General features: G+C 38.5%; 1 protein-coding gene across 1 annotated transcript in view; it reads right to left on the bottom strand.

Moving 5' to 3' along the window:
• Positions 1–909: 909 nt before the first annotated feature.
• The window catches only part of LOC127655135 (protein Wnt-10a-like), a 31,442-nt gene continuing 20,205 nt past the window's right edge, over positions 910–12,146 (bottom strand). Inside the window, exon 4 of the mRNA XM_052142773.1 lies at positions 910–3,655. Coding sequence (XP_051998733.1) covers positions 3,188–3,655 — 468 coding nt within the window. The 3' untranslated portion in view covers positions 910–3,187. The remainder of the gene's footprint in view (positions 3,656–12,146) is intronic.

The raw sequence follows: 12,146 nt of genomic DNA, 5'->3' as shown, positions 1-12,146 counted from the left end.
ACTTGAGTGAGGTTTAAGATGCCATTTATTTGATAAATGTAAAACAGAAAAGTAATGTCTCTCTCTTTGACGTAGGCCCCGTCTGGCGGTCCGAGGGAGTTGTACTCGGAACCGTCATATCCTGCCGGAGATAGGAGGCAGGGGCGAGGAGCTTATCCCTATGCGGGATAGGGCTCAACTGGTGGTGGTGGGGTGGTGGAGGTTGCCTTGTTAGCACACTGAAACAGCAATGTGATTGATTGTGAGCAGACTTATACAGCAATGGCTTACATGCAATTGGCTAGGAATTACACAGCTAATGGTGTGATGATGAACCGCTGCTAGTCTTCCCACTAGAACTACGCTGCGCTTACTTTTCTGTGTGAACTGCTCCTTTAACTTATCTCTCAAGGAGCTGTGATTTATTTTGTGTTCTTTATGAATGGTAAATAATGATTTAAAGAGCTACATAAATAGTAATATGATTTATGCTGCAACATGTTTATATAAAGGCAGAGATGATCAGTTTGGCTGCTGTATAATCTGCAGACTGTCGACTGACTTAAGCCCTGAGGGCATCTCTCTGCAGGCTGCAACGATGTACATGTCCTTCCTGTTAAAGCAGTTCTCAATGGGAAAAGTACTTTTGCCAGGGAACAAAAAGATTAAGTATTCTTTTGTGCTCTCTTTTTGTGTATGTTTACTGTAGATAAGATTTCTTGTCAATGAAATTAAAATATGCACAAACGGATAAATCTGTCATGATGCATCTGTGTAATCCTTTTACATGACTTGGTTTACATGATTTTATCCTACACATGAGTGCTTTGTAATGTGAAGTGTGGTTTACTTCATTTCTGCTTCACATACAAAGAGGGTAAAGTGAAATATCACTCTTCAACCATTTATAATGAAGGTCTTTATTGTTTTACAAATATTAAGTTATCCACAAAATAAAATAACTTATGTATTCAAACTTAACAAAAATATACAATTTTAAAATAAAATAAAAATGCATATTATCGCATTTGCCCCGCACAGTATTTCATGTCAGTCACTTCTCCAGGATATAATTGGTCAAAATGTGCAAACAATCAAATTGAATTAAACTTTTGTCCCTAAAATAAACAACAACAGGAACTCCAAGAAATAATTACATGACTTTAAATTAAATGTACTATTTTTATGTTTTGCCATATATTTGAACATCATGAGAAAATGACACAAATAAATAAATACAACAATACAACAGATAGAACAGAAACATAAAGGGATAGTTCACCATAAAATGAAAATTCTGATAATTTAATTGATAAATGTATGACTTTCTTTATTCTGTTAAAAGTTTTTGAAGATTTGTAGAAAAGATGCAGGTTCAGTAGGTCCTAAGAATGGGAGAGGATGGTCTTGGGAATACTCGGGTAAATTCGGCCATTCGTCAACACCTGACAGGAAGCGATCCTTTATAGTTAAAAAGGGCTTAAATATCAGTCTTTTTCACACACAAAGTGATCAATTTGCTTTAGAAGACATTCATGTCACCACTGGAAATAGGATGAATTACTTCATTTCTGACTATCTGTACTTTTTGGACCTACAAATATCTAATCACCATCCTCTCCCATTCTAAGGACCTGCTGCGCCTTGATCTTTTCTACAAATCTTCAAAAGTGCTTTGCAGAAGAAAGCAAGACATGCACATCTCAGATGGCATTTTTGGGTGAACTATCCCTTTAACAGATTAAAGTAAAATGACCAAAAAAGGATTTATTCTTCTTTCATTATGGGACAAAAATAAAAATTGGTTGGAGTTCTCTTTAAAATCTATTGACAGGTAAATGCTGATTACATCAAATACTACAGAAGAGTTCAAATGCTTACTGTTTGGTTTTCATTGGTCAAAATGATGTGTAACGTTTGCAGAAATATGATCCACATGAGTGCTGCAAAACAGAACATTTATATGACTTTTTAACTCATGTGAACGGTATCCTCAGAAAAACAGACAACTCAAAACTAACTGTATATAGGTTTCTTACACTGGCCATGAAGATTTCTTTCACTTTTAAATATCTAACTAATTATTGTTGGAACAGAGTTCAGTGACATATTATGTAAGGATGTGAGCAAATGGAAAAGATATTTAAACAACTTAAAGTGAAGCTTTATATTTTGAAATGCCATGTAGAAAAGTTAGCAGTGTCTCCTGTTGTTGGTGTGTTAAGGGGGCCTATACTGTAGCAACCACATTATGTGTGTGGTGATCAGAATGTGATTTATACATTTGTCTAAAAACCTACTAGCTGACTGACATTAAAAGCTCTGATGAATATGTTCCTGTTACAGTGAACAAAAGCACAACCAACCGTTTGTAGGGAATTGTCATACACACAAGTATCTGTGTAGGTTTGTACTGCTTCTTCACAGGTTCAGTTTAATGATGTGTTTTAAATGCCTTTGTCCAAAGCAAAAGTCCATATTCATGTAATAGTGATGTCCTGGTCACCACAGGACACTTTCAAAAGGACTGATCCACAGCTTGCACATGACTGAAATCCATTAATTTACCTGTGCTCTGCATAAAAAGTGTCAGGGCAAACAAGCCTTTGAAGACCAGTATACATTTTTACCAGCATTAAAGTGGTTATATATACAATCACTGGAAATTTAAACAGACATGATGGCCTTTTTGAATCAACATTAACTGGTATATGATACCGTTCTTAAACTCAGAGTTTGTTTGGTAAACTCTTCTGACAAATGGCTCTGTGCAAAGGTATATGTAACATAATTTCTCTTCTTTAAGTACCGGAATCCCATGCAGCTGCTTGGTGCTATCATACAGGACTACGAGCCATTGATTTCTTTAAAAAACTAAATAAAACAAACAAAACACTGTGTCAATGAGTGTAATGTTGGCAATATACTCCACAATATATTCATATTATTCATTTATTTAAATAAAAAATACTTTCTGAAATTATAAGCAGTGCAGGTCCAAAATCAGTCTCAAATCTTGTGCTTGGACCCATGCAGTGTGCAAAGACGTGCACACTTCTCTAGCACTGAATTCATCTTAGTCCACATTTGTGCTTTCCATTCTAATCATGGAAATGGCAGTCCATTGCAAAAAGGAGGTTTTTATCAGTCTGTCCCTAAATTTAATGTCCACGCTTACACATTTAATAGATTATTACAATTTGACATTTCATTTGCAGACGCTGACCCACTCTGTTATCCGGCACTCTTCGCACACGACGTAACAGCACCAATGGAACTTGCAATTGCAGCGTTCTCTGCGAGTCTGCTGTAAGATGTTGTGGCCCCGCCCACAGCAAAGACTCTCACAGTTATCCATGCCCTGGCTGGTCTTGTTACAGATCCGCCCCTGCGTCCCCGCGGAGTCCGATCTTAGGTCCCTCTCACAGAAATCCGGGGACTTTTCAAAGTAGATCAGATCGTTTGCGTTGGCTCTTCGTCGATGCGAGGGGTGGGCATGCTCCACCTGACCTGTGTTTCTGTTGTGGGCTTTGATTAATGTGGCGATTTTGTAGCGCTCCTTCAGCAGTGAGCCCACCGTTCTGAACTCTGGAGTCACCTGCCAGCAGGTCTTGAGCTGACAACTTCCCGATGTACCATGACATTTGCATTTCCTCCTCATGTGGTCCACCACAACCTTCACACAAGAAAAACAGAGGAGGAAACTGTTAATATATATGGCAATAACTGCCAATCTCTGCCTTGCAACTCTACGACTAACGGCTGGATTACATGTCATGACTTTAACACTATTTTAGCCCTATATTTGCAGTCGTGCAGTAGTTAATCCAGCTTTAAAGCCACGTCTGCACTAATCTATTTTTGTTTGAAAACTCAGTTTTCAATTACCTAACTACAATGAAGAAATTTTTCGAAAGTTTTAGTTTTTGGTGGAGAAAAACATACACATCACCATATGGATGAGAGAGGCAAATGTACAAAAATAAATGCGTTTTTAACCCTTTAACACATACTTCTGATCTTTAGTGACCGGGACCTCATTCCACCACCTGTCCCTCATAAGTTTTTTGGAGTTATGCCCACATATATTTAGTATTCCTCAACTTTTCTCTCCTGAATAGTGTAAAAAAAAAAAAAGAAATAATTGCAAAAATAATTGTAGTTATCAAAATAAGAGTAGTTACCAAAAGTGTAAAGGGTCATTAAAGACCCTAGTTCAGTCATGTCAACTCTTGAAAAGGTTTGCATGTTAATGTAGGTATGACATATTGAAAAGATAATGGTCTTGGCAGACATGATCGCTAAGCTGCTGCAGAGCAAGTATGGAGACTTGCTACTGTTAAAACAAACACAGACATACTGAGTTAAACATGTAGACATGCTGCTGCACAATTGAACAAAACGGAAGACATACTCCCTTAAGCTTGTAGGATATGCTGCTGCTGCACACTTAGATAAAATGCAAGACAGGCTGTAGCAGATATAGACATGTGAAGCTGGGTAGATGGAGGGTTTCAGAGAAAAACTCTTGCAGTTCAAGCAGACATGCTGCTGCACAAAAAGACATACATACAATCCCCATGTAGCAGATCTATACATGTGGATGTGGAGGGTTTCAGGTGCGCTGCATTGAAACTTTGAAATAAAGAAAGTTTAACTTGGAGCGGTTCACTGGAAAAAAGAGTTAGGAAAAGCTGATATCAGCTGTTCTAGGATCATATTACCCCCAGTTATTGGCTAATTTCGAGTGTCAGGCACGTCCGAGAGACAGGTAAAAATAATAGTTCACCCAAAAAGGAAAATTATCTCATCATTATTACCCTCATGACATTCCAGATGTTCTTCAGCAGAACATATTTGAAGAAAAATAGAAAAATATCTCAGCTCAGTAGGTCCTTATAATGCAAGTGGATAGTAACACATTTCTTATGCTCCAAAAAGCTCAGACAATCAGCATTAACAACATCCATATGACTCCAGTGGTTAAATGAATGTCTTATAAAGCGATTTGATCGCTTTTGGTGTGAAAAAGATCAATATTTCAATATTTTTTAACTATAAATAATTGCTTCTGTTAAACATCAGTATGCATGTTCACAAGAGGGCAGAGGTTATGCAGTCCCTCATGTGACGTATTGGCATTGGCATGTTCATGCAAGAAGTGACTTATGCACGACACACCCGAAAGAGCAGCGCTGTTTACAACTGAGTAGGAGGAACGCTGGACAGACCGAACACTGTAATCACAATATTACATTTAAACAAAGAGGTCAGAAGATTTTGATTTAAGAAGAGATACACATTTTAGCACAGCCATATTTATTTGAACCTAAGAACTCTGACCAGGAGCACAGGTAGATGAAGGAGGCTGGACCAACAGCAGCACAACAGGTAATGCAAGGCAATGCCAACATAGGTTGTGAGGGACTGCTGCAATGAATGGAACGTTGCCATGCCATCACTGGAAAAACCACGTGACCTCAGCCCTCTTGTGAATACGCATACTGCTGCTTACCGAATGCGATGATTTATAGTTAAAAGTACTTAAATATAGATATTTCTCACTCAAAAGTTTCCCTTTAAAAGAGATTCATTTAAACACTGGAGACATATGGAGGACATTAATGCTGATTGTCTGTGCATTTTGGCGCATGAAAAATCATGTCACCATCCACATACATTATAAGGACCTTTTTTTTTATCTTTCCTCAAATGTGTTCTGTTGAAGAAAGGGTGAACTATCTCTTTAAGATAGTTACTTGTACATCAGTGTCGACTCAAGACACAAACAGTTTTGAACGATTCAGCATCCATCAGTGTCGACTCAAGACACAAACAGTTTTGAACGATTCAGTCCAATTTGATGAACTGGTTCAACTCGTTCACTCAAAAGAACTGGTTCAAAGTAATGATTTGTTCACAAACTGGACATCTGTCATTTTTAGCTGTAAATTTCTGGCAAACCCAGCTGCCGGTACCGTAAATTGTATGTATTTTGATTTTACAGTTTAGCATTAAGATTAGTTGTCACTGGAATTAAGACACTTAGCTAAACCTGGTAATTAGAACTGGGTGTTCACATACTTATGACCATGTAGTTTATTACCTAAAAACAGCATTTTGTGTAGAGCGAGTCTTTGCTAGGATTATGTATAGCTCATAAAATGTCAGAGTTTAGTTACAGATGAGGATGGCTTGCTCACAAGCTCAGACCTCCCATTATCTCAACAATGCACTCATCTGTCAGCCCCAGTTATAAACTTTTAGATCCAATTACTGAGAGGAAGAGGGGCCACCCTTACTACTGACAGATGCTCCAGCATCCACCCATATCAACAACACAAGCACAAACATTAAGACTTAGCAGTCCCACATTTCACACACTCTGGCTTCCTCACGCACTGCAGGACAAAACACAGTATGAACATCTTTGGAGATAAGTCGAGTTTTTTCTGTCAAAACTCACCGGATTAGGTTTCACTGTATTAGCAGTCATCGCTAAACAAGACTAAACTGTGCTATTGCATGTCACTCAGCCATGGCTTGCCTCATGTTTTTTTTCTTCCTTCTGTTATTCCCCCTCCTGTGCAATGGCGTCATGGATGAGGATCCAGAACATTGTTTTTTTTTCTTCTCTGAAATAAGTCAAAACTAACTTAAATGACCAAGGGTTGCAGTCTGCTGGAAAAGAATGTTCTGATGATCTGCAGACAACTGTTGCCGTTTACCTCGAGCAGGAGTTCACTTTCAGCAGTTGTTAAAACCAGACATCTACCATCCCTGAAGATCATGAATTCTTCAGGCTATGGTTTGCATGCCGGTGGTTTCTATTTCAAGCTCCTACCCACCATAGGTGCTCATGCAAATGCATGAGGTCTGTGTTATATGAATGGACTCAAAGTGGAAAGCGAACCTTACCGAGGCCAAAGATAACTACCATCAATCATAACATTACGCCCACATTTGCAAATCAGGTACTACCAAATCTTTACTGGTTTTGCAAAACATAAACATAAGACTGTCAGATTAATCTCATTCTGTCTATCTCAATGAAACTTGAATTAACCCCATTGTGTTGCAAAAACAAGAATGAACCCTCTCTAGGGTCTCAGCAGGTTTAATGGAGTGCAGTTTATTACCTTTAAGACAACTTTACAATAAGGTTCCATTCGTTAACATTATTAAATGCATTAGGTATTATGAACAAACAATTAACAATTTATTGTTTACAGCATTTATTAATCTTTGTCAATGTTAGTTAATAAAAATACAATTGTTCATTGTTAGTTCATTGTGCATTAATGCAATGTTCCCCTTCTGTCACTCACTTGAGGTTGTGTTGATTGTGGTGACACTAAGAGTCTCTCTCTTGAGAGCATCAGTTGCCTCTGAACTTGAGAAAAGGCCAATTAAAAATTGGTGAACAGAATTTGCATGCCCCTCCCCTGGATATACAGGTATAAAGGAGGGCTCAATTAGGCTCGTCATTCAGATTTAATCTTCGGAGCCGAGTAGTTGAGTGTTCAGCAAGCTGACGTTTCACTACTGTTCCACACACCTCTGCAGAGCTTTGCTGTTGGATCCAGTGGCTTTTCTTTTCTCTGCACGCTAGTGCAGTCTACGCCCCTGGGTGCTTCGATGGCACTTCCAAAAGAGCAATAATCTCTAAAAGAGTAGTTTCTCTAAAAGAGCAATGCACATTGGCATTGAACGTATTTTTAAATATGCATCTTTTTAAACATAACTTTCAGCCTTTGTGTAGTTCCTGGATGCAGCAGATATCTCTCTCTGCTTCTGACGGACATAGACGCAGCCATGTGTGTCTGGGCCACGATGAGACTGAGGCAGTGTTTGTGGATGCTCTTGTTCTCAATGCGAGTACTTGACCATGGCAACGTTGCGGATGCGGCTTTCCTTTCTGAAAGGAAACGCCACTCCAGCCGCCCCCCGCATCGCGCCTTCTTCCCACAGGATTGAGGCTGACGTGGCTGGCAATGGAGGCGATTTGTGGAGTTCAGCGGGAGTGGTTTCACCGGGTAAATCTCCACGAACCACCCGCCCCTAGCACGCTCATTTGGTTCCATTCAGGCCAGATGTGAGACCGAGTTGGTCGCCCCATGGCCAGTCTGATGTCTCCTTCAGACCCCTCAAGCTGGATGATCATATTGCCACTGCATCAGAGAGCGTCGCGGCATCTGACATAGAGGACTCGACTGGGCTGCCAATTTCAGGTCTGCCCGCCCAGTCTGAGGCTGACGCGCAGATGTTCGATATGGTTGCCCGGGCTGCCATGGCCGTGTGGCTGGACTGGAACACTCCGTCCTCCCCTCAGCCCTCACGGCTAGACGATTGGTTCTGTGCCGCTTACAGCCAGGGCCATGCCATGGCCCTCCTGCAAGTCCACTAGGCCAAGGCACTAAAATATCTGCACTTGGGTAGTCCTGATGTGCTGTAGGAACTGTGCTCAGCAACTGACCTCGCCCTCCGGGCCACGAAGGTCACAGCGTGGGCACTCGGACAGGCGATGGCCACCCTCGTGGTCCAGGAACGACATCTGTGGCTGAACCTGGTTGAGATGCGGGACACCGACACAACCCACTTTCTCATAATTTGAACTAAATATATTTTTCTGCAAAGTAGATTACAGAAAACACATTTAATCCAATAACTAAAATATAATACAAATCTAGTTAAAATCTAGTTATTATTAAAATAACAATATTTATAAACAATATACATTTAATAATATGTATATTTAATAATGTAAATATGTTTAATATTATATTTATATATAAATACTATTTAATCATATTTATTTCTCATTATAAGTCTTCTGTCTTTTCATCCCTAAATTTAAGACCTCAGCAAATAGTATTTTTATATTTGAATATTTAAATTATAAAGACCTTTTAATGGTCCTTCATTTTAAAAAGTTAATTTAAACATTTGAATACTTTTTAAAGAACCACAAATACTCTTTATGGTGTTTTTATGGTCAGGATAATCAACACAATCGTTTCAAGAGACCGAAGCCTTCCAAAAGGAAGCTGAATCAGTTCTGGCCCCTGAGGGTTGATGCGATGTGGGTACAGACAAATAAGCATTTCAAATACTTTCACTTTGAGGACCTGACGGATATTTAAATCTCACACCTCCAGCAGTTAGGAAGCGGACCCGTCTGCTCTTGGCATGTCTGGCCCATGCTGAGGGAGATACAGTGATGAGATGGAACATTGTGGGGCCTGATTGTTCTCCTTCCTCTGCCTGGACTCGGCAGCACCCAAGGGCAGGAGTGGGTACATGGCAGTGGAGGAAGTGTGAAAGAGACAGGAAGTTATCTCTTGGAAGATGCGGCCCAGCATAAGTGACAACAGGATAATTTTTCAATTGTGCTCTGTATGATTTAAGACTGGCAAGCCGTCTAGAATAAGGAGCTACGGGTGATATGCAGGGATTAGAGCTCATTCCTGTGTCTGCCATGGAAAGATTAACATATTTTAAAGTGAATCCTGTCACCTGTCTTTACTGCCCTGCTTTCAAAGGAGGAGACTCAATAAAACAATAGGCTTTATCAGCAGCTCATTAGTTTCATTTAATGTATCCTACAGTTTTTATAGGAATAAAGATAAGAAATGTGGTTCATAAACTGAGGCACATAATTTAGAATGTAACAGCATGAAATCATGTGTCAGCAAAGAACAAATCAAACATTTAAACCTTTTATAGAATAGGGATTGGCACAAGTGTTTGGTAGGGACTGCATCAATCATGATAACATGATATATACTGTATAATAATGGACCCTTTTCCACAGATTGTGAAGACACATTTCTGCCTTATTTTGCATTATAAATTTAGCAAAATGTTTAATTATTTAGTGTATATTTCCAACATTATTCTTTGTGTTACATTACCCTGGCATTAATTAATAATAATAATAATAATAATAATAACTAAGCATGTCATAAAATATCGATATATCGATTAATGATTGGCATGTTATTTTATCGATATATTTTTGAGGCATCGATATATTAACAGTAGCCAACATTTAAATTATAAGCCTAATTTGCATGATTTCCAGTTCACTCAGTTGGGTTTCTGTTTAATGTCTGATGTAATAGTGTTTGGAGACCACAAAAAGAGGGTGATTTAACATTGAATGAAGCAGGTTGCAAGGCACATGTATCCTAACACAGGACTGGTATTTTAGAGCTCCTTGCACAGGACGCATGCACACAAAAGTTCAACAATCAAAGTGACGTTGATGAGTTTGCAGGTTAGTGTATAAAACTGAACAATTAGAAAACTGAACAATTATAAACTATTATGCAATTTCTCTGTATGTAGCTTTGAATAGGTTTCATTCAAGCTGTCAAACCAAAAAAGACATTCTTCTAACTGAAAATAAATTTTGTAGGCCATATGAAAGATAAATATACACAAAATATCATCCACTGATGGCTAGAGTAAATAATCTTTGTCCTTTGAAAATTGGAAAACTATGTGAGTTACACTTTGAGGCGCTAGCTATTTTTGAGCAGCCTCCAGAGATGGCGAGCCCGAGCTGTGTATGTACCTTCATAGAAAATAATCATTTTGAATTCTATAACCCACCATGTTATCCGCCACATGTGTAACGCCCTTTAATTTACCCTGCCATAGTTGTACTGAGAAATATGTTTGAAAAGACAAAGACTATTGTGCAATGGGTAACCCTATTTATATCTAAAAACAAAAACCCAGAAAAATTTCTGAAAAATCTCATCTAGAAATGCTTGAAAATGGCATCGATCCCAAGCCTAATATTAACTAGTCTAAATTGCTTGCAGTGGGGTTTCTAAAGCAGCTGCTGTAGGAGTGCCAGCAAATTTGGCATCCTTCTCTCTTTTGATTCAGAAGTTCTGAATGCTGTAATCCATCTTCCTCAATGAAATAAATACAATTTATTAAATTAAATAAATTAAATTTGCTGTGGTCTTCCGTTCACTGCTTTAGGAATTCACTCCGCTATAGTTTACTTCTGAATTCCAAACCTAGAAATGTGAAAAGGGATCATTATGTGATGTTTTTACAGCTTAAACACATTTCATAATTATTACAATGGCATAATGGCTGGTTCCTCATTGGGATAACAACTGTACACAGATAATGCCCTTGGGAAAATGTAATAACTCATAGTTTGCTCTTTCATAGCTCATGAGATTTTTTATTTAAGTATCCACTTTGTGTTACAATAGACACAAATAAGACAAAAGTTCACATGAAGAAAGAATATAGTAAAATGAATGTGAATAATGTATTGAAATTATTTGATGAGACATGTATTTTGATTGCAAACGCTGGTATCTTGGCAATTTCTGAGCACAGTTTGAGACATTTTGAGATCTCTTCGTAAACTATAGAGGACATAGGTAGGTGTGACATTACTGGGGTTTTCCCAGGAAAAAAAAGAGAGTTAATCAAATGTCTCCATTTGTTCTCCTCTTAACCTCAGTTTCTAGGGGAAACAATTGAGGTATTAAAGAAATCTAATTTGTCATTCTTTCTTTCCTAAGGTTGTACACAGTGACTATCAGTCCAGGGAAATCAACAATCTGTTTAGAGAGAATTATGGGGCATACACACACAGGACGCAGCAACTGAATGAAAGCAATGGACCCGAATGCAAGAGTCTAGAGAGTTTGGCTTTTTTAAACTTGATACACCATCTTAAAATTGTGGTGCACATGGAACAAGATGCTGGAAACACAGTGAGATGCAGTACACAACATAATATCTGTATAGCAACATGTGTGGGTCCAAAAGTTACAGTAACACAGCAGAAGCCACTATAAATGGGTCTGCAAGCAAAACATACTGTATTAGGACCTATAAATTTGCACATTTTCTTTTCAGACATGCAGTGGATGTGGATGTTTTAAAGAGTGTGCTGACATATCATTGGTGGAGAGCAAATTGAGAGGCACATCTGGGCCACTTTAATTGAAGAAAAGTGAGACAGACTTTCCCATAAACTGGCACCAGACTGAGATCAAGCAAAAACACATTGGTAGCACATTTGGACCACAGGCAGAATACAGCAAAACAGTTGTAAATGTAAAGCACCTCATTGAGAAACTAATGGTGTGCTTTTTTCCTCCATTTGATGCAAATATCATATTTAA

Source organism: Xyrauchen texanus, chromosome 14 (genome assembly GCF_025860055.1).
Source record: "Xyrauchen texanus isolate HMW12.3.18 chromosome 14, RBS_HiC_50CHRs, whole genome shotgun sequence".
Taxonomy (NCBI): Eukaryota; Metazoa; Chordata; class Actinopteri; order Cypriniformes; family Catostomidae; genus Xyrauchen; species Xyrauchen texanus.
Note: the sequence above shows the minus strand (reverse complement) of the source record. Positions and strands in the feature narration are given on the sequence as shown.